This window comes from Aulonocara stuartgranti, assembly GCF_965226115.1.
Source record: "Aulonocara stuartgranti genome assembly, chromosome: 23".
Classification (NCBI taxonomy): Eukaryota; Metazoa; Chordata; class Actinopteri; order Cichliformes; family Cichlidae; genus Aulonocara; species Aulonocara stuartgranti.
In genome coordinates this window covers 22814246-22837126 of record NC_138958.1, presented here as the reverse complement: position 1 = coordinate 22837126, position 22881 = coordinate 22814246, and the positions used below count along the sequence as shown (strand labels likewise).

General features: G+C 40.4%; 2 protein-coding genes and 1 long non-coding RNA gene across 3 annotated transcripts in view; 2 read left to right on the top strand and 1 right to left on the bottom strand.

Moving 5' to 3' along the window:
* Positions 1 to 3434: 3434 nt before the first annotated feature.
* LOC309700976 (uncharacterized protein) overlaps positions 3435 to 22881 on the bottom strand; it is a 46253-nt gene continuing 26806 nt past the window's right edge. Inside the window, exons 3-10 of the mRNA XM_082524918.1 lie at positions 14689 to 14845; positions 14426 to 14476; positions 14179 to 14222; positions 9668 to 9723; positions 3996 to 4095; positions 3788 to 3895; positions 3647 to 3702; positions 3435 to 3466 (exon numbers count right to left, since the gene is read on the bottom strand). Of these exons, the coding sequence (XP_082381044.1) occupies positions 3809 to 3895; positions 3996 to 4095; positions 9668 to 9723; positions 14179 to 14222; positions 14426 to 14476; positions 14689 to 14830 (480 nt within the window). The 5' untranslated portion in view covers positions 14831 to 14845 and the 3' untranslated portion in view covers positions 3435 to 3466; positions 3647 to 3702; positions 3788 to 3808. The remainder of the gene's footprint in view (positions 3467 to 3646; positions 3703 to 3787; positions 3896 to 3995; positions 4096 to 9667; positions 9724 to 14178; positions 14223 to 14425; positions 14477 to 14688; positions 14846 to 22881) is intronic.
* LOC309700979 lies at positions 10465 to 11980 on the top strand. The gene is made up of 3 exons (XR_014274819.1): positions 10465 to 10656; positions 11595 to 11790; positions 11960 to 11980. It is a non-coding gene; the product is annotated as an uncharacterized lncRNA (long non-coding RNA).
* Positions 12190 to 13730, top strand: LOC309700175 (sterile alpha motif domain-containing protein 3-like; the record flags this gene model as incomplete). Its single annotated transcript, XM_082523623.1, has 4 exons — positions 12190 to 12306; positions 12560 to 12704; positions 12833 to 12912; positions 13017 to 13730. 4 exons carry the CDS (start codon positions 12190 to 12192, stop codon positions 13311 to 13313), a joined length of 639 nt encoding a protein of 212 aa, XP_082379749.1. The 3' UTR covers positions 13314 to 13730.

Genomic DNA, 22881 nt, shown 5'->3' with positions numbered 1-22881 from the left:
ATTTTACTGTTGTGCAGATGATAGCCAGCTCTACCTATCTACCAAACGCACACCTACTCTCCCACCCACATCCATTTCTGATTGTTTAAGTGAAATCAAGGCTTGGTTTACTTATAACTTTCTTGAACTTAATGGCAATAAAGCAGAATTTATTTTAATAAGCACCAAATCAAAACTGACTAAAGTTTAAACCAGAAGTCTTTGATTATGCATTGATAACTCTGTTGTCACAACTTCCCCTCAGGTTGTAAGTCTTGGTGTCATCCTCGACAGAACTCTTTCCTTCACAGCACATATAAACAATATAATTCGGTTTTCTTATTTTCATCTCCGTAATATTAACCGCCTTTGTCCTTCACTCACTCCAAACATTAACGCCATACTTGTCAATGCTCTTGTCACATCTCATTTAGATTACTGTAATTCTCTTCTCTATGGTCTACCTCATAAATCTGTCAATTAGTGATGGGATTTCCGGCTCTTTTTAGAGAACCAGCTCTTTCGGTTCGGCTCCCAACCGGCTCTTCAGGTTGTTTTGTTGCTTTAATTAATTTATTATTAACAACAATATAAAATTATGCACAAAAGGAATTACTAATGTAAAAAAAAGTGGTTTTATTTATATATGTTTATATATAAATATATGCTGTGGCCCCAAGAGACAAAACACGTACAAACTCCAAAAAGCACATACAAACTCCAAAACACATTCCTGGCGTTAACTGAACTTCCAAAACAGAGCTACCTAGATCACTTAAATTACACAATTGAAAGCATATGTGTATTGTTTGTGTATTTATACACAAGTACTCATATATATTCAAATAATTTAAAGAAAAAATGTTCATGTACCTGTTACCACACCAAATCCAGTCGTTGGTACTTGCTGCCTTGTGTAGCCACTAAGTAACAAAAGCTCAACACTGTGCCTAGCATCCTGGAGCACTTCTGTTGTCTTTTGTGCGTGCTATGGAGTTTTTACGTGTTTTGGAGTTTTTACGTGTTTTGGAGTTTTTACATGTTTTGGAGTTTGTACGTGCTTCAGGGTATCATCGTAAATATACTTTTTTTTAATTCACTCCACATAAAATGTAATAAATAAATCATATAATACAAAAACCAACTATTCACATTTCAACTTTTAACTATTTAAATTTTCAGCTTTTTCCTTTAAAACAAATTTTAAGTGAAACAACACAAAACACTACAACCCACAACACAATTAAATATAAATTAAAATATGAAAACAAAAAGAAGATGCACATTCTCTGTCATATGGGCCATCCATCCATCCATCCATCCATCTTCATCCGCTTTATCCGGGGCCGGGTCGCGGGGGCAGCAGCCTAAGCAAATGTCATATGGGCCTGCATGAATAAACTTTTTGTATACTTTATCATCTGCAACTGAATATAGTTGTGGATGATTACTATACCTTTCTAATGTGACGTTGTTGTCCCTGGCTCTCTTTCTCTCTCTCTCCCTCCTGCTCTGTTCCTGTGCTACTGTGAGTGTAACTACCGCCCCTCCCCCTTTTCCCAGCACAAAGCACAAGGCTCGCATGCGGAGTGAAGCAGGAAAAAAGTGCGAAAGAGAGGGTGAGAGAAAGAAAAAAAAACAACCCACGGCTCGCAACAAGGAGCCGGCTCGCGTCATTCACGTCAAAGACCCGGCTCTAAGAGCCATTTCGTTCGCAACCGACACATCACTAATTTGTTTATGCTACGATTCAGCACAGGAAGGGAGGGGGTGAGTGAGTCCTGAGTGATTTGTTCATGCTACGATTCAGCACAGGACAGGAGGGGGTGAGTAACTCAAATGTGCTGTTAGCATGTTAGCAGAGCGATGCTACTGTGAACTGAGGAGCTATTGTCTTGATGTGAGCTTCTACTCAGGGTTTTTTCTTCCAATTCAGAGCAGATATGTTTTTGATAAGAAACTGGCTGTTGTTTTTTTTCCCACACAATTTTAATTATAAGCTAGATATATTTCTACTAATGAAATTAGTTTGCTAACAGCAACAGGGATGAGTCAGTGAGTCAGTTGGGCTTGTGAATCATGATTCACGAGTCAGTAAAGTGATTCTCGAGTATTGAATGATTGGCTCATGATTCGCGCATCACTAGCGTAGTCTCCTTCTGTTTAAGTTTAAACTTGCCTGCGTTCAACTTAATGTTTTTCTGCCTGCAACGAGTCAAAAACTGTCTCATCTTCTCGTCATGGTCACGTACTGCTTCAACATCTGAGTCCCCCTGACCAGTGATCAACACATCATCTGCAATGATGTAGATCTCTGCCAGTCTATCCAAAGCTTGTGTGAGCTTTCTCTGGAACACTTCCAAAGCTGGACTTATCCCCATTGGCATCCTCAGCCATCTGTAACGGTTTTGGATCGATGCACACCCTTAAGTCCCCACTCTGCTTTTGGACCACAACCATCCCACTGATCCACTCTGTGCTGCTTTCGACTGGTGTGATGATCCCTCTGCGCAGAAGATCCTGAAGCTCATTCTTTAACGGTTTTATCATTGCAATAGGGACACGCTGTTTTGGTAACTGCACTGGTTTCACAGTTTCATCCACCTCGAGCCTTAACTCTCCCTCCAAACAGCCATCCCCTGTGAAGACATCAGCATACTCTGCTTTAATCTGATCCATGTTCCACTCATTCGCTGTTGGGTGCTCTGCAGTAACAATGCTGTCCAGTTTCAAGATGTTTTCATAGTGCATTGAATATGTAGTCCCTTTAACTTCTTTCCTTCTATTATTAAACCATTCATTCATTCTTTTTCCTTACGTTCTTCTAACCTTTTCACTGTGTTTTCTTTGCGTCTTTACAACAAGAGTGTAAAGTTAATAGCAGTAAATGTCAAGGCTTTCTGATTCTCAGTGAGATAGAGCGAGCTAGAGGAGCAGAGAGGGATGTATTAAATGAGGGTTAACTACCACACTCATCCCAGAACAGAATGCATGTACAAATCAAGTTCTCTCCTTAGTTCGTTTTCATCCTCCTAGTCCTCCTCCTCATCTCCTTGTAACCCTGTTAGTGAGTCAGTATTTTACTGACTCACTAACTGACACTGGCACTATTGGGGGTTTAGAGGCGGCGTATGCACACAGATTGAGGAGGATCTAAGTATGACGTGGATGACAGAGGAAATCGGGCGTTTTACGTCTATCTTGCCTCCGACGGTTTTCTCACCTTGGTGGCCAGCTCCTTCTCACGATCCACCAGCTCTCGATGTCAGCGGAATCGTAGCTGCTACTCTCGCTCGGCCTGATGGCGCTTTTGAAAGGTGGTGCTTGAGATCTGCAAGGAGATGGAGGTGGACGTGGACAGAGTGCCCGAGCTCACGCTGGGGGACAGAGACTCGCTCAGGGACTTGGTGGTGGGAGCTGTTCCCACGGGAGCCGCCTCTCCCAGTTTCTCTCTCAGCGCCAGAAGGTGACGGGTCTTTTCATCCACCTGGACGAAAGATGGGGACGAATGTGAGGTGGGGAGAAGAGGGGAGGGTTAGTCATGTAAAGTCTGTACTCTAAAAAACCCTTTTTAGAATAGCACTTTGGTCTTTGAGTTGAAAAGTCTTTTTTCCCTCTACGATATTAAACAGAGATTCATTTCTTTATAAATCTTTTAAGGCCCCACCTCCTGCAGCTGCTCCATCTTCTCTAGCTCCCACTGGTGCTCAAGGATGAGGCTATCTAAGGAAAGAAGGAAACTTTGTAACAGGGCAGATATCTTTGATTGTGAAACAGAGATGGCCACAGTGCAGCAGCCCAGATTTACCAGTCAGGAGTTCTGGAGTATTCAGTCCCAAAGAGGTTCTTGCGAGAACGGGTGGGGACAACTGCAGATGTCTTTGGTGATAATGGCAGGCTGGATGCAATGGTCCAGCTGTAAAGAGGAGATAAAGGGTGTGTGTTAGACACGATGACATCAAGAGACTTACAAACACGTAAAAAAACAGGTACAACACGGCGGAGCAGCGGCTGACCTCCAGATACGCAGATAAGGTCATGTAGATCTTCTCTCCATAGGGAGTTACGCAGTTGAGCAGGGAGCTGTCCCACACTGCCTCAAAGCGATAGAAAGTGCTGAAAAAGACAGAAAGAGGAAAAGTTATCTTAACAGCATTATTTTTTTATGAAGTCCTACTTGGTGCTAACATTACAGGGTCTCTGTTTACAGCAGTGTGTCATGTTTGACAAATTAATGTCTTATGCCCCTGAGTTGCCCACTGCAGATGACCTACTTTTGTATTTTGATTTTGCTTGTAAATCTGTGCTTGATGTTGTTGCCCCTTTGAGAGTAAGAAAATGTAAATCAACGACTAATCCTTGGTTAACAGATCATACCCGAGCTATTAGAAGACAATGTAGGAAATGTGAAAGACAGTGGAAAAAAGACAGATTGCATGTCTCCCTGGAAGCCCTAAAGATTAGTTGGAAAACTTATCAGAGGGCAGTTAAGGCCGATAAACACTCCTACTTTTCTCAACTTATTTCGGCCAACTCTCATAACCCTCGTGTTTTATACAATACGATTAATTCTGTACTTAACTTGGAGGGTTACAACCTTTTGCCGTCCTCTGAGGCTATGTGCAATAAGTTTATCACCTTTTTTGTGGACAAAATTGCTAGCCTGAGGCCTCTGATTCCACCTATTGTTGATCCGGCCATGCATTCTCCTTGCTCAAGCTTATTCCCTGCTTTTGCACCGATTTCTCTGCGTGACTTAGAGGAGTTGGTGCTACATGCTAAGCCCTGTGGCTCCCCAAATGATGTTGTTACTCCCCGCTTTCTCCAAAAAGTATTTCCCATCCTTGGACCTTATATCCTGAAAATTATCAATACTAGTCTGTTAACCGGTCAAGTTCCTAGTGGGTTTAAACATGCAGTCATACACCCCTTACTTAAGAAACCTGGCCTTGATAGTTCTACTATGTCAAATTTTAGACCTATCTCCAAACTTCCCTTTTTAAGCAAGATCTTGGAGAGGATTGTACATACCCAACTGTTGGATTATTTGAGCGACTCGCAATTGTCTGAAATTTTCCAATCTGGTTTTAAGCCCTTTCACAGTACGGAGACAGCTCTTGTTAAAGTTATGAATGACATTCTTGTTGCTACTGATCGTGGTAAATATGCTGTGCTTGTCTTATTGGATATGACAGCTGCATTTGACACAGTGGACCACGACCTGCTGATCTCCCGCTTACATCACTGTGTGGGAATTTCTGATCTGGCATTGTCATGGATAAAATCATATCTTTCCGAAAGGAGTTTTTGTGTCAAGCTGGGGTTGGCCGCTTCCTCTGTGGCCCCTCTGCTTTGGGGTGTGCCCCAGGGATCTATCCTTGGGCCATTACTTTTCTCGCTGTATTTACTCCCCCTTGGTGCGATTTTTCGTAAACACGGAGTGTCATTTCATTTGTATGCCGATGACTGTCAGCTTTACTTACCTTTTAGTCATTTGGATACCTCCCCATGTCAATCACTGCTTGACTGTCTTAGCGATATTAAATTATGGATGGCAAATAATTTTTTGAATTTTAATGGTCGCAAAACGGAAGCAATTTTATATGGCCCGCTTCGTTCTACTGATTCTCCAGATGTTGATTTTGGTGATTTGACCTCTCATCTGAAAAGTTCAGTCACTAATCTTGGTGTTAAACTTGATTCTGCGCTTACTTTTGAAGGTCATGTAAGTGGGGTGGTAAAATCAGCTTTTTATCACCTCAGACGCCTGTCGAAGGTTAAGCCTTTCCTTTCCAAACCCAATTTGGAAACTCTTATTCATGCTTTTATCACCTCACGTCTGGACTATTGTAATTCCCTTTTAATAGGGGTCGGGTCGGGCACCTTGTCACGCCTGCAGTTAGTGCAAAACGCGGCGGCGCGATTTTTAACCGGTAGTAGGAAATTCGATCACATCACTCCGGTTCTGGCTTCCTTGCATTGGCTTCCCATTGATTTTAGGGTTCGTTTTAAGGTCCTTTTATTGGTTTTTAAATCTTTAAATGGTCTGGCTCCTGTGTACTTAACTGACTTGCTGAAGTCACATGTTCCTCCTCGCTCGCTCCGTTCAGCTGAGCAGCTGCTGCTGTCGGTCCCTAAGTCGCGGCTGAAATGCAGAGGAGACCGTGCCTTTTCAATTGCGGCTCCGATGCTCTGGAATAACCTTCCCCTCCAAATTAGACAAGCGTCATCAGTGCAGGTCTTTAAGTCCAGATTGAAAACCTATTTTTATTCCCTGGCTTTTAACTCTGTAGGAAACTGACACCTTCTTATTTATTTTATTGTTTGTAATGATTTTATGGTATTTTTAATTTGGTTGTTGTTTTGATCTGTGTTGTTCAGCACTTTGGTCTGCCTGGTGTGTTCTTAAAGTGCTATACAAATAAACGATGATGATGATGATGATGATGTTGTTAAAAAAAGTGAGTGACGTGAGCACAGTTCTGACATATCAAGAAGTGAACACAGTGACTGAAGCGGTGTTCACATTCATCCTTTAATCATGACAAAACGTGAGGAATCGCACTGAGGTGAGACCTTGACAACAGACAAATCAGGAGCCACAGAGTGTCAAGTGTCAGCCGACACCAATCGGGACAATGATAAGAAAGAAATTCATTTACAGACACGTGAAAAAAGCAGTTTAAGGATCTGGATCTGGATTATTACACCACATCATCATTATACCTGTGATTCAGCAGCTGATGGAACCAACTTTAGCAGCAAAAACTTGAGGTAATCATTTTTTATTAGTGTTTCACAGCAGTGTGGACGGATTTCTGGCCCATTTGTCTTTACAATGTTTCTTCGGTTCATTAAAGTTTGCAGATATTTATTCATTCACAGCTTTCTTAACGTTCAGTCATGTTGAAGTCTCAACTTTGAGCCACTGCAGCACCACTCTGTTGTTGCTTTGCTGCTGCGCTCTGGAGTCACTGACCCAACGATGATCTCTTTGACTCTCGAGTACTTCATGTCTCACTCAGTGACCTGGACACTTTGCAGGTTCTTTGGCAGCAAAAAAGCTCAAATAATCATCACCCGAGCAAAACCGTTGGTATGACCTGTTTGTCTGATATGCCGTGTTTGGTTTTCATCAATGTTGAAGCTGTGCATTAGGGCTTAGGTTTTCAACTTTGCAAACCTAACCCATGCTGCCATGTTGTATTTAGCATGCTAACTGTGGCCTGTAGAGCCTCAGATGTGTGGGGTGAATTTTCTGGGACGTCCACTCCTGGTAAGATTGGAAACAGTCTTTGAATTTTTTAACATGCGAATAATCTTTCTTGCTGTAAAATGATGGACTTCAAAGCCTTCCCACATTCGTGGGTATCAACAACTGCTTCTCTAATCCTCAGTAGTGGTTACACTTACTGATGATCTATTTCATTTGATTAGCACTTGGCTGATACTGACCCTCTTAACTAATTATGGAAATAGCCTTGGATGTACTACACCACATCTGAATTTCGGCTCAGTGTTTGTTAAATAAATAATGGCCTGGTATAATGTGTTATGTGTTGTTCATCTGAGGTTGCATTTACCTCATATTAAGACCTACTAAGGACCTGATTGGTTTTTTTTAAATTATGTCCTGATACATAAAACCTGAGAGCTCACATAACTGCATATGCTCAGAATATACAGCACACATGGATACAAATGACTGCCTTGCAGCAGCAATCGTAAGGCCATCACTATGAGCTCTATACAAGGTTACACTGTTCCTGTTATTAACAGCAGGGGGCACTATCAGCCACAGACTGAGAGCCAGATATGCTCTGCTGGTGCCTCATTGGCCTCATTGTTACTGAGGTAAGACTTTATAGTGAGAAACAGCTGAGGGGGAAAACATTGATCTGGAAACATCTGAGTGTTACAGAGGATATACATAGCACTACGGTTCAGTGTCACACAATCACAAACAAATACAGAAAAGTACTAAAAAGGGTGTTGCCTCCAAAGATCGCTTTTACTGGTTTGGAGCTTAGGAGGCTTAATATCGACAGGCATGAATGAAGACAGATCAGAACAGCTGTTTTATCACAGCATCCAGTACCAACACAACCATCCACACTCAAGAGCCTGTTGGCTTCAGAGTCAGCAGCTGGATGTCTAAAATATGAAATGCAATTTTTTGGTCCATCAGCTACAGCATGAACTGCTTACAGTGAGAAGCAGCCTAAAGCCCGACAGATTCATCTTTCCAGACTGAAAATATCTCAGAGTGGGGAGGAAGGGGAAGTGAGATAGCTGGTCAGCCTCGTCCTTCAGACTGGCCAGAGCAGAGGACACCAGGGAGTTGGCGTGCTCGGACAGCGTGTCCAACACTTTGCTGTTCACATAGCCGCTCATGAGGTAGCGGGTCAACTCTATCTTACGGGTATAGTCTGGATGTGCGATATTGATGAACGGTGAGAGAGATTGAAGGGGAAAAGAAGAGGAAGGAAGACAAAGTTGGGTAAGAGGATTACCGTAATTGTCGGGCTATAAGCGGCTACTTTTTGCACAAGCTTTGAACCCTGCGGCTTTTAGTCAGGTGCGGCTTTTCTATAGATTGTCCATGATTTTTGTGATATCGTAAGACGATTTGTTTTGTTTGTTCCGCTGTTGTACGGCACTACGTTGCCTGGCGGAAGGATCGGGGTTCAAGAGTGGTATGTTGGTCACATGTCCATCCGCCAGGCAACATAGTGCCGTATAAGTAGCGCGAAAAACAAACTTCAAAGTAGCGCTATGCGTTCAGCGGGAGTCGTGGATGACGAGCGGCGATAAACTTGCGAAAAGCAAGTTGTGCTCAACTCTACCGGTGGATTCTGACAGCGTGGAAAAGTGTGCAAACATCCACGATCACCAACGGATTTCGAAGGGCTGGACTGCTGCATGATGAAGAGGAGGACACCGCCACGGCCTTTCAGAGGGTGTTCGACTCCGACACTGACAATGACAATGAGGATTATCTTTGGTTTTGAAAGTGACAACGAAGGAAAGAAGCTGAGAGTGGATGACGAAGCCATCCTGAGCCTGTTCGTATCCGACACTGGAGAAGAGGACTTTGGTGGTTTTTTGCGCAGGAAGAAGAGGAAGATGGTGGTGAATGACTGACTTTTCTTCTTGTTAAAGCCGTGTCACTGCACCTGAGCCTAAAAGGTAGTCTGAATCTATTTTTCTGGTGTGCTGTAGGTTACTGTTATGTACTACATTTGTTACTCATTTATGAAGCACAGCACATGTGCAAATATGTACCCATAACTTGATTTTCAAAATATTAATAAAAGGGGTGTGTCTCCAAACAGCCATCTCTTTCCTGACAATTCGCTTTGTGCATATTCTCTTACATATGATAAGTCAATATTGAAACACCTGCGGCTTTTGGTCAGGTGCGGCTAATGTATGTACAAAACAGGATTTTCCCCTGATTTTAGCTTGTGCGGCTAATATTCAGGTGTGCTTTGTAGTCCGGGAAATACGGTATATAAATTGTGAGGAATGATTGAATAAGAGACAAAAGAAAAAAACAATCCAAAGGAGGCGATAAATGACAAGGGAAAAAAAGTGGAAGGACACATGACGCGTGCTTATGTAACAAAAAATCAACATAAAATTATTGATGGCAAAGAACACATTGAAGTGACATGAAAACACTCGCCTGGTTTGGACAGAGGCATGGGAATAGGATAGTACTTCCTGGATGCTGTTGGAGGACTGTTGACATAATAAAAAATACCTTTTATTTATATATGCATATAAAATTAGCCAATGTGATTAGAATACAATCGTTTACACATTTCTAACAAAATGCTGCTGCATTAAATATGAATTATCACTGCATGACTGGATCTGCTGTTTGACCCCCACCAACCTGGTCCCGTCCTGATATTCTAACTCTGTATGCAACTTCTGTCAGTGTTCTGATACTGGAAACTGAATTTCCCGGAGGAACCACCCGAGGGATTAATAAAGTTCTATCTAATCTACATCGACAACAGAAAAAGAAAATCTGCTGCTTGCAACAGCATTGTGTTAGAAGCATTTTTACTGGAGTGAATGCATTTAACTGTACTTGCATCATCTGTTAAAAGTACTTACATATTGCAATAAGACTGCAAAAAGCAAAGGGGACTGAATTCTACACAGTCAGAAATAGGGGTACGGAAGGGGTACATTACTGTGCTCCAAGGTACAAAAATGACATTAATACAGTCTAAGGACAAATATTGGACCTCGGGGTAACTATCTGTACCTTTTTTAGTGTCTGAAAGGTACATACATGTTCCTTAATTGTGAAAAGTACTTATTTGTACCCATTCTTTCAAAAGATAAAGTACAGGTTGATTAAGCACTTTTTGATTAGAGTTTTTTTATTTTTATTATTTTTGACAAAAAGCACCCTTAAAAAAAAGCACCCTTATTGAACTCGGAGTGCGAGTTGAGTCCATCCTCACAACATCAAACAAAAAGTAGAAGAAGAAACTCAACGAATAGCTGGTGGATTCTAGAACTTTCTGTAAATGCAGCAGGTGCCATTTTGTTTTATCAACGGAGGGAGATGAATTACGAACTTGTCCGAGGAACTCTTAACAAAAATACAAGAGTGGGGCTTAGATGTCACCGAAGCTGAAGCTCAGCGTTTCAGAGGTAAGTTTTATTTAAAGAAAAATGTAGCATAATTACTAATTATTGGTTTAGCCTAGCTTAACGTATATTAGCAATTTAGCTAGTTTCGGCACTCTCTTAGCTCAAATTATGTCTTTTTACAAACGTTTTTACAAACGTTTCATGTGTAAAGTTGAGGTCACAGTTCTGAAAAATGTGTACACATAGTATTTGTATAAGTTTGAACTTATATATGTGGTTCAGCCACAGTCTATAGGTTCGGTAACCCCTGCGCAGCGGAACGGCGCAAAATTTGATTCCCTGGTAGCTGAATGCAGTTTACCGTTAGTGTATTAATGGTTTAATAAAATCACGTTTTTACATCCATTCCAAGGCCATCAACACACATGGGCGGCTGAATATAACGTCTAAAGGAAATATCTTGACGCCGCACTTGTTTAAAATATAACAAGGGTGTCGCAGCTGGGGTTTGATAGTCGCGTTTTAAGCAATGTGGGAACTTTTTCAGCATGTAATCTGAGCTTGTAATACGGTCCTCCGGGTGTTATCGCTATAAGTAATCGGTCTGAAAGAACAGACGGCAGAAACTGTCGGAAATCTGGAGAAAGGAGTCACCTTAGTAGTGAATATTAACAAATTACAGCATTCTAGTCTTTTTTTTTCTTCCAAACTTGAAAGGGCACAAAAGCATGCTCAGACTCTGCTCTCCTGTGTCCAGTAGTCCCAAACAAACATCTAAATTTAAAAATGAAAACTTTGCATATCGAGAGGATTCACTCTAAAGATTTGGTTTATTTTATTTAATTTACTTATTTTTTTTTAATGAATATTTCTTTGAACTGAAAGAAGTATTACAAAAGGTTTTAATGTGTGTGATATACGGTTTTTACCCATGTAAAAATGTGGTGATAAATATTCTTACATGGAATTTAGAGTTTGTACTACCATTTATCTTGCAGACAATGAGGTTGATGGTGACACAGTTGACTGCGGTCTTACTGAGACTATGGTTGCATACCTTTTCCAAGGATCCTTCAAAAAGCAGGTTAAATTCAACCAATTTGTGTCAAGGATGAAGGAATCTTCAGTGACGCTGACTCTACAGACTGTCTCTCCAGAAGACTGGCAACCATCTACTTCGTCAACTTCAATAAGGTATTTTCTTATTTATAATGAAGTTAGTATGTCTGAAACATACATGTTGGCCGTTATGCACTTTTAGGATTTAGTTAATATGATCATTGTTTCTACCATATGTATTGTTACTGTAGTGTTTTATACTTCAATTCATGCAATAAAAACAAACACTTAACTGTTTTCACAGCAATGAAAATACTTTGAGACTTTAACCGATACGAGTTCTTTGTGATGCACAGATCGTGTCAGCTCTAATTGTATATTTAGTCTTATGTTGGGTTTCTAATCTGTTTTGACTTTCTCTTCTCACTCTTGCTTTCTTTCAAGGGACCATGCGTCCAAGGAGAGGATTTATTATCCATAGACGCCCACTTAAAGGTCTTACAGTGCCAATATCAGAAGATGCAACCAGATACCATGGTGGTTCATAACCATATGCAGCAAACGTTTGCTTGGCGGCAGAAAGAAATTGCAAATGGTATGCCTGTGGAGGATGTGTTGAAGAAGTACCCCTTCTTAGGGATGCCTACTGGTGTAAGTCAGAAAGCTGAATTGAACTTGGAAATAGCTGTCACATTTAACATGTTTATAGTAGTAAATTTTATTTGCCCTTGACCTTGTTTTCTTCATCTGTCCCTCTTTCCTTTTTTTTTATGTTCATGTAACTTCTTACAGTATTGTTGTTAAATTCTATAAAAAAATAATTATGCAGCACCATACATAATTAATATCAGCTTTAGATTATTTCATTTTCATACACTGTTATTTTGTACTGAAAATTAATTAACCAACAACGGGTAATGTAAGCCAGCGATTTCGTGAAGGGCTCTCATGTGTTGCAGCAAAGGTGATTGACGTTACACGAGGGAAAACCCCACTCTACCAGCTCTACCTTGATGCAAGAGAGGAGGCTCTCACTGATGACCTACCAGGTATTTGCTTTTTTTTTTTTTTTTTTTTTTTTAACTTCAAGGCTTCCATTTTATATAATTTTTATAGGTAACTGGAAATGCCAGATAAAATGCATGGGTGATCTTGTGTTTTGTTGTTTTTTTGGCAGATCTTGACACAAGGGCTGCACTTTTATTCCTGCCATACGTCTTCAAGGAGAAACTGGATCTCTTTGTCATACTTGGAGAGGTGTGTGTATTAAAATATTTAGTCTATATAAAAGGAAAACAAATGTATCTTTTGTTAAGAGACTAAGATATTGCTTTCCTCTACCTTCTCTTTTGACTTCAAAGGTTTATCCTAAAACCCCCTATCCAACTGTTCAGCTACTTTATGAAGACTGGAAACCAGTGTTCTCCAGAAGCGCTCCAAACATTGTGAAGTTGGATGGCAGTGAAGTGTGCAGAAGCTCGTGTATTTTTGAAGCAATCATCTCTTCTTTCTGCTTGTATTTTGTCTTCAACCTTGCTTACCCAAAACATCTGAAGAACACCCTGATTTTTCTCCAAAAGTACATTGTGAAAATAGATGAGGGTGAGGACCGGCCTCTACCAATCACAGTCACCAGACAAATAAATCTTCTGTATTGACCACCATGCCTCAGCCATATCAGTGCTCCAAATGTGGCAGAAGAACCTTTAGTTTGACAAAGCTTATTCAGCACATAGGTGATGCCAATTTTGATATAACCTGTGGACTCAGTGACTGCTGTTCTTCCTTCAAAAAATATGAATCTTTCAGACGACATGTGTATAGGAAACACAGAGAACAGGTGTTGTGTTAATATTGACACAATGTGGGTCTTTTGTGGAAAAATTCTCATTCCTCTGTTATATGACAACCATTTTCATTCATACAGTGTTAGAGTTGATAGTGAATGGACGTTGCTAAAACCTGGACAGGAAATTGATGTTGCAGCTTATGACACATACTGTGTTGATAACAGTTTGTATGTAACAGTTAAGCAATGTATTTAAGAAGGTAATAAATGTGACAAGTATTTTTGACTTTGTATCTTCAATTTTTCAAATCTTGAGAGGAAAAATATAGGAAATCTGTGTGTAGATACTGAACCTTTAGAAAGACATTTTTGTACTCCTTTTAAGGGTTCTTTTTTGTACTTTATACTAAGGGTACAACTTTGCCCTTTAAAGTACAGGTTTGACGTGTAAAAGGTACAAATTACAAGGGTACAAATCAGTACCCACAGTTTAGGGTACAGAACGGTACCTTAGAGGGTACCACCCCAGTGACAAGCCATTGTACCCTTATAGGTACATTTCTGTACTTTAATTTCTGAGTGTGTATAGTATGTGGTATGTGTATAAGGTGACACATGTATGTAGTTTCCTGCCATTAGTGTAATGTAAACTTGGAATCATCACATATCTACAGGTATTTGTACTGAATGAAATGAGCTGTGGTGATTAAAAGCATTAGCAAAAGCATACTTACTAGTGGCCTTTTCTTCTTAGGTCTGGATCTTGATGCTTCTGGGACTGAAGATCACAGCCAAGTCACCAGTTTCATAAACAATAAACAAACAAAAAGCAAATAAACAAAACACTTTCAGAGATCGCACAACTTTTGTTTTCATCTTCATATGATAATGTTCCTTGAATCGAATCTACCATACACTACCACACACACTCTACTACAGTGTATCAAACTATTCTAAATACTTCCACAAACAATGACATACCCATCTTTGTCTTTTTGTGGCTTTCACCAAAAACTCTCCCCCTGCTGGATCCTGTGTTGACGTATGTGATTTTGGGAGAAAAACAAAAACAAAATCATTTTAAATGGTTACATTAAATGTAATAATATCAACATTCAATAGATTTGACTGTACATGTATCAACTGGTGTAAAATATATGTTCCTTGATCCATCAGGTACTCCTCTAAAAGTCAGCCTGGACTCCAAATATAAAGCATACAATACATACAAACATACAAATCACCTTTGCTGGTCTTGTTGCCTGCGTGCTCCACTTGCCCCTCTGAAGTGCTCAGTGGGTCATCCTGTCCCTTGTTGAGCTCAATCTTCTCCATCACATTCCTCACTTCCTCCACCTGCGTGGTCCTCACCTCCCGTGGCTCCATAATCGTTGCCTCCTCCTGGTTGTTGATCATTCAAGTTAGTTTACACAATGGGTCAAACTTTTAACTTTATCCTGCTTTACGCCTCCTGGTTTGTAGCAGACTAAGTATATATGACGTATGAAAGGGAACAGAGTGGAGTTAATGCCCTACCTGGCCCCCTGGCAAAACTTTGCTAGACCCGCCCCTGCACAGTTACCAGCTGTCAGCTACATAGAAAAGGATCCTGGTGTAAGTTGTCTCTCAGAAACAGTTCATGGCTTTCCTTCAACCCATTCATGTCACCTAAAAGGTAAACCTGTTTCTCCATCACCTGTTCAGCGCTGATGATTCAGTAAGGACATCTCCTGGTTTCATCTTCATGTTTCCCTCTCACCAGATAACCAAACCAATATCATGACCAGCAGCTTTTACAGCTGTGGCTCCAACAAACATCAGCTGATACTAGAAAGTAATATTAAATAAATTCTAACAACAGCTTATCAAGTTTAAAGGCGCTTCTGCTGTTTAACGCGACCTCCGCTAGTTTCCTCTTTCTGGCGCAAAGTGGGAGGTAAACAAGCAAGAGAGATGGGACTTGCAGCAGAAACGCAGATCAGCTGATCATTGATCAGTTTCATGATTGAAGTAGCAGCAGGAGAGGGAGGGGGGAGAGTGAGAGAAGAAGAGTCAGCTGTGCAGCAAAGACACAGAATAACTCCAGCTTTGTGTCTTTTTTTATTGTAGCTGAAGTACGGGACAAATCGCGTTTATTTTCAGCTCAATACAAAATGCATAATATTAACTCTGAATACCAGAGGATTACGTTTTTATGGGACAGTAGGCAACTCTACTAACTAACCATATGAATAAAATAAAGTTCACCAGTAACATCATAGCACCCACCCAACTGTACAGAAACTCCATCATGCTAGCTAGTACACAGTACGAGTTATTGTAACTGACTGTAAAAAGTTAGCACAATGAAAATAAACTACACCTAAACTTGGTTTGACCCAGATAGACTGCAGGTCATAACTAGGGATGGGTACCGGTGTCCGGTGGTTCTGACATAAACGGTAGTAACCAGACCGAAAAGCAGCGCACATATCGGTGCTTTATTTCGGTGCTTTTTTTCCTGAGCTGTGATACACTTCTAGCCAATCATTTTACGTTTCCGAGGATAGTAGGCGGGTCCAGGTACGTGCGTTCTTTCAGAGCAGAGCTACAGATTAAAAATGCCCAAGGCCAAGCGGTCAAAAGTCTGGCTGTACTTCACAGCAAAATATGCAAACTCAGCAGCCTGCAACAAGTACTTTAAGCTGATACTGTCATACTGTCAAAGGAGGTAACACCTCGAATCCGATGAAACACCTGGCAACGCATAGCGTTTTTTTTTTAAAAGCCAAGAAATGCGCTGTATTTGATAGCTTGCTGCGAGACCTCACACCAAGCACATCTACTGCGGGTGTGGTGCCTGTTATCAGACCCGGAGTTAGCAACATCCCCAAAAACACGAAGAGGAGAGTCCTGGCCCCTAGCCCTGCCAGTGTAGCAGAAATGATGACAGATGATGATGGCAGCAGCAGCCGTTCTTCTCTGCGTGAGTAGCTTAATGTTGTTCGTGTGTAATTTACATTGAGTAGGCTAACCACGTTATTACATTAATGAATGTAAGGTGAACTAGCAAACATCATCATAGCTACATGCGGCTGTCTTCTTGTTTGATGGCAGATACTCCCTTCACCCTGGCCAAAAAGGCTAAAATGACCAAAGAAAAAGAGGGACAAAGTTTGTGTTTTTTCCATTGTTTAAGCACTGCTTCCAGCCAAGAGTGATACCATATATGCCCTATAGCTGCAGAAAAGGCTAACATTGTTATCTTTTTACAAAAAACAGCTGAACACAAGAGGTTTTTGGACCAATTTTGTGTTCTCCATTCTTTAAGCACCGGTTTGAGCTTAAAGTTTCAAAAGTACCGATTTGGCACCGGTATCGGATAAAACCTAAACGATACCCATCCCTAGTCATAACTTCTTACCTGAAGCTCATTTCACCTGACAGTCGGACTGGCGGCCGCCTTGGGTCTCTCCACCTCCAGTCCTTTCCCCCATCCACCTGCTGGCCTCCACCACTTACTAATTTTACTGAATCTGTGAAAGCTCCACCATAGCCACTACCAAACAATTGAGTTATTTTTACACGTCTGCCAGCATCTGTCCAATCCGCCACCTTTCACTGTTTACACGTTTACGAAAAAAAGACAACAACAACAAAACATTGGCCCATTTAAAACGAAAAATTACCGATGGCCAGTCCAGCTATGGCTGTGGGGCGTGGCCGGGTGAACCAGAGTGTCTTAAAGAAGTATCCACGACCATGGGGGGTTGTACCCCTTACATATGGAATATGTAACGGTCTCTCACTAAGAGAAGTTGTTTTCTAGTGGTTTTACACCAGTAGGAAACATCCACCGAGGGAGAGAGTGGAAAATAGTCTCTCAGATAAAGACATTTAGCTACTAGCAACTAATTTAAACTAACTTTATTTAAGGTACTTACATTAAGCTTTCACATTATTCTACTTGACAAGATGGTATAATATTTAATAATTACGTGGGCAGAATGTTCAGTGTTTTTTTTTTTTTCTATGTACAGCTTTGAGATAATTATGTTTATATGACAAGGAAAAACAATGTTTAGGATGTCTAGGATTTAAATTCTGACTCTTTTATGTGAGTCAGAGAAAACAAGTTAATACTTTCAATTATTTAACTACCATTAAACTTAGCACCAAAAGTAAGGAAATTTGTGTGTTTGTCGATTAATTTTTGTTGTTGTAACAATGCCTCTTGGCAGTAAATGTTATACTGTTGGAAACCCTGTTTGTTTCCTCTTATGGTGCCACATTTGTAAAGATAATGTATTTTTGGTTGAGCAGCAGTTTTTAACCACAAAAAACCCCACTAGAGGGCAGCACAGAATAAAATAGTTAAAGCCACTGCTGCTCAGTCATGAAATAATAAATGGTTGTGGTGCACTGGAATGACTGAAAAAACTGAGAAGATGACTGAGAAGCATGAAAGCTGTGGTACTTGATAATAACACTTGGGTTTTTTCAGGGATGTCAAAATAATGCTAATTGTGACTGGAGAGTATCAAATATTGTTAAGAAACACAGAATGAAATGAGCTGAGAATATTTGATGTTTACAAGATTCCTCTGCTGACAAGGCTTCAGTGACAATACAGAGAGAAATTTCTATGATCTTTGCTGCTATCAGTTCCACACAAAACTACATAATAATGACAATATAAGCAAAGAAAGAATGCAAAAAAGAATAAAGGCCATGTGGTGGCAGGGTGTGGTTGTGGTTTAGCTGCTGGGGGAGAGGTGGAGTGGAAGTTTGAGATGACAGTGCCCATCATGCCTCAGGCCAATTCAAGGTATTAAAAGGTAAATTTGCAAGATGCTGAATTAAAAAAACACTTCTGTATTTTCAACAGCTAGCTCTGAGCCAGAAAACTCAGTCTTAGAATTAACAGGTTGCGAAACATTCAGAATGAATACTAACAGTAAGCTGGCACAGAAACTAAATACAGTCAGTGAAAAAGAAAAACTCAGTTTTACTATCTGGATTAGAACGTGGAATTGAAACCTGGACTTTAGATTGACTTGTTGATAAGCAGTTGAAACAGCACGGTTATTGGTCAGCTCAGAAATTGAAAACTTGATTGATAATATTTTGAAATTAACTGGACTAAAATTTTGTTTTCAACTGCTTTTATAGATGAGATATTAATCACATTCTGAGTGTAGATTTTGTTCACAGTGATGAGTTCCTTAAACTCCTTTAAGACAAACCTCAAGTCCATGTTATGCATATTTGTGGTTGCAGCCTTCTGTCATATAGTAGTGTCAAAACTGTTATTGGCTTTTAGAAGTTTAAAAAAATATTTTGAAAGTTCCTAAATTCCCAAGCTCCATGCATGAAATTAAAATTTCATTTGGCTTTTAACACACTTAATTAATTAAATAACATAAATTGGTTTGATGATTCATCAGCTAATTGAACAAATACAAGTGACCAATAGGTGTGTTTTCTTGTGATGTTGAAACATTTTCCAAGAATAAAAGGGCAGTCTTGATATGCAAATTCTTTTTGAAAAGCAAAACTCAGAGCTCAAGCATATATTTTTCAAAACCTTTTGGATCCTCATTGCTCTGAGGGATTCTTTCGAGAAACTTAACAATGGATCAGATCTTTACCTTCATCCTGCTCCTGCTCAGTTTATCTGGCACTTTTTCCAAATACGTCTACATTAACCAGAAAATGGATTGGCGTCAAGCTCAGATTTACTGTCAGCAGCATTACACAGACCTGGCTCCTGTCAGTAATGAGAGGGATAATAATGAACTTCAGCAGCTCGCCAGCAATGTCAATGAAATTATCTGGATCGGACTGGTAAGAAATTCTTCAGACAGAACAGAATGGCTGTGGTCAGGAGGTGGAGCACCAACCATGTATTTCTGGGCAAAAACTGAACCTAATGACTATGATCATAGAGAAGACTATGGCTTTCTGTGGAAAAGCAAGTGGTACGATGGAGGCCTATGGTATAGAATAACCTTCTTCTGCTACAGTGCATCAGTGGTGACTGAGAAAAAGACTTGGGAGGAAGCTCTGGAGTACTGCAGAGAGCACAACGATGACCTGGCCAGTGTGGGGTCTGAGACTGAGATGCTGCTGATCCAGAAAGAGCTGAGCAAACAAAACACCACTGAACACGTCTGGATTGGATTGCGTTTCCTGTCTGGTGACTGGCTGTTGATGGACGGGCAGGAAATGGACTTTGAGGCCTGGGGTGAAGAGGGAAAACCATCATGTCCACATGCCAAGATGAGGTGTGGTGCCTTACAGGTGGCAGTTGGACGCAAGGGTACTTGGAAGGCACATGACTGTGAGGAGAGACTAAATTTTATTTGCTCCTGAGTTTACATTATAAAATGCATTACCCTCTATCTACTGTGTATGTGTGAATGTGAGAGTGAATGAATAGTGGCATTGTAAAGCGCTTTGGGTGCCTTGAAAAGTGCTATATAAATCCAATCCATTATTATTATTATTATTGTTACTGTGGTTAGTGTAGGTTGATTATTTTTCGAATTTATTTGTGCTTTCTTTCTTGATGTGTCGTTGTAGATGTGTAGTTTCATTTCCGTTTTGTCAGAATGGTAAAAAGTCATTTTTTTCTTTCTTTTAGAACTACTATTTATTCTACTAAGTAAACAATATAGAGAGAAATAATATCGATGTTAATTCAAAGTAAACAAAAATATTTTGAGATCATTTCCAGATGTTTTTCCATAAGATTTGAGAATGCCTTACTGTTTGCAGGCAAGCTGTAGAGTTAAGCTACATGTGTTTACGAGTTAGAGGGAAGATTGTGGTGAGGGATGTAATGGGGTGAAATTATGCTCAAAGGTCTTACAGATATGTATGTTATGATCCAAAAAATAAACAGTCATTCCACCACTAAATGGCTGAAAAATTAATAAATAAATAAAATAAAGGTTTTGGAGTAGCTTACTCAAAGTTTGTACTTATATCATATTAAGATGCTTTGGCATGATCTTAAAAAGGGAGTTCATACTGAAAAACTGTCCAATGGGGCTGAATGAACAGTTTCCACAATAAAGACCGAACAAAAACTCCTCCATAGTGATTTAATTATCAAAAAAATCTTGGAGGAATTAAACTCCAAACATGCTACTTTAAAAAGCATCAACTTTAAAATACTGTGTATAGTGGTTGTATACCACTCTCACTTAAAAACAGAGAAACATAGCAGGTCTGTGTTACTGTGGACTTCCATCACTGTGACTGCCCTGTGTTACTTTTCTAAGAGATCACTTTGCCATCTGCCTTAGCCGTTACTGCCACTTAGTGGCGAAAGTCAGTTTTGCCTTAGTGCCACATCAGGTGGGAGCCAATGAGGTCTTTTTCTCTGTACCATGATGTTAAACTATTGTCACAACAAAAACAAAAAAGTTGACGTTGGGGGGGGCAACACCAGCGCAATAAAAGAAACTTTGACAGGAATCGTAAAACTTGTTTTGAATGCTTAAAATACTCAGGGTATAAACATATACACTTAATAATGACAGTATAAGCAAAGCAAGAATGCAAAAAAGAATAAAGGCCATATAGTTGCATGGTGTGGTTGTGGTGGATGATCTGATATCCTCGTGTTGGTGTTGTTCCCAGACCATCATGAAAATGTTGTTCCAGGTTCAACATTGCAAGTGACCAATCACATTGTTGTGACGTTATTCCTTTGCGCGCCAAGCCATTCGTGCATTTATGAAATTCCAATGTTGCAAGGACAATATCAATTCTGCTTACTGTTTATTAAAGGGTTACGGTTAGGGTTAGGGTCAGGGTCCGTTGATCGGCGGACAGAGGCGGTTTCACGCAGCTTTAGTACAGTTTTTTGTTTTACGCCGGTTTTTCCCGACGTCACAACATTCTGATTGGTCACTTGCAATGTTGAACCTGGAACAACATTTAGTATGATGATCTGGGAACAACACCAACACGAGGATATCAGATCAACCGGTTGTGGTTTAGCTGCAGGGGGAGAGGTGGAGTGGAAGTTTGAGGGGACAATGCCAGGAGAGACTGGCTGGTGCGCATTACCTATAATTCTGCCTCTTCCATTTATTTAGTAGTTTGTAATAACTAATATAGTAATACTGGGGAAACAACTGCAACATTACAGCATATAGTGAAAAAATAATCCAATTCTGTGCATTTCTGGGACACTCCTGTGTCACAATGCTACAGGCCAGTTCAAGGTATTAAAAGGCAAATTTTCAACATGATTTGAATTAATAAATAATGTTCAAAGGAAAAACAGCCAGTTGGGGGAAAACGATACAGATTCTATCTCTCTCACATAACATAATGAATTTTCCTCTTTCAGTCGATTCCCTTGACCTCTTCATTTCTTCTCCAAGCGCAACCATAACCTCCACGCACCCTGTCCCCTTACTTTGTCACATTAAACACCTTTCTACTTTAAAGAAGTATCAACTTAAAAAAAAGCAAAAAATAAAAACTGTGTATAATGCTTGTATACTACTCTCACTTAATAACAGCAAAATAGCAGGTCTGTGATACTGTGGGCTTTCATTGCCATAACTGGTCTGTGCTACTTTTGTAAGAGAGTACTGTGCCATCTGTCCTAGCTGTTACTGCCACTTACTGGTGAAGATATTTGTAGCTTATTTTAGGATTTAGAAATGTGTTAGATAGGATGTAGAAGTATTGTAAAGACACTGAAACTGCCCTGGATGTAATAAAGGCCTAAACGTGTCACAAAGTTAGGAGTAGACTTGTAGGAGACCCTCCCCCACCTTGAGCTGTGAAAGTAAAACAAAGAGAGATGAGTGGAAATTCTCCAGGGGATACCTGGGTGGGGGTCTCAGTATTTGTAACTGGATAACTGTGGTCTGGACGGGAGATGGACTTTTATGACCGGCAGGAAGTCCCGCACACAGAGACATATATACACATGCACACACACAAGTATGTGCACACGCAGGCAGTCACGTGCTTGCACACACATACACAAACACAGTGTTTTAGTTTTATGGCACATCATATAGGGTTTACGGTGGGTGTCGCTTCTATAAAACAGCGGGTAATGGAGATCTTGCAGAGGAATTGCCCGGTCTTGTACATCTCCCTTCTAGAAGGTGCATCAGTGATTGTGGATGAATAACAGTTTTGTGAAGTAACTACTGAGCCCTGGTGTCGTCTCTGGAGGCCTGAGGAATCCAAGGACTGGGGTGAAACTGTTTCGAGGTGACACTGGCAAAAGTCAAAATCATCATAGTGCCACATCAGGTGGTAGCGAATGAGCTCTTTTGAAAGGAATCCTAAAATTATATAAAACACCCAGCACGCCCCTGCGGGCGGTTTATCCTTCAAGCTCGGGTCCTCTACCAGAGGCCTGGGAGCTTGAGGGTCCTGCGCAGTATCTTAGCTGTTCCCAGGACTGCACTCTTCTG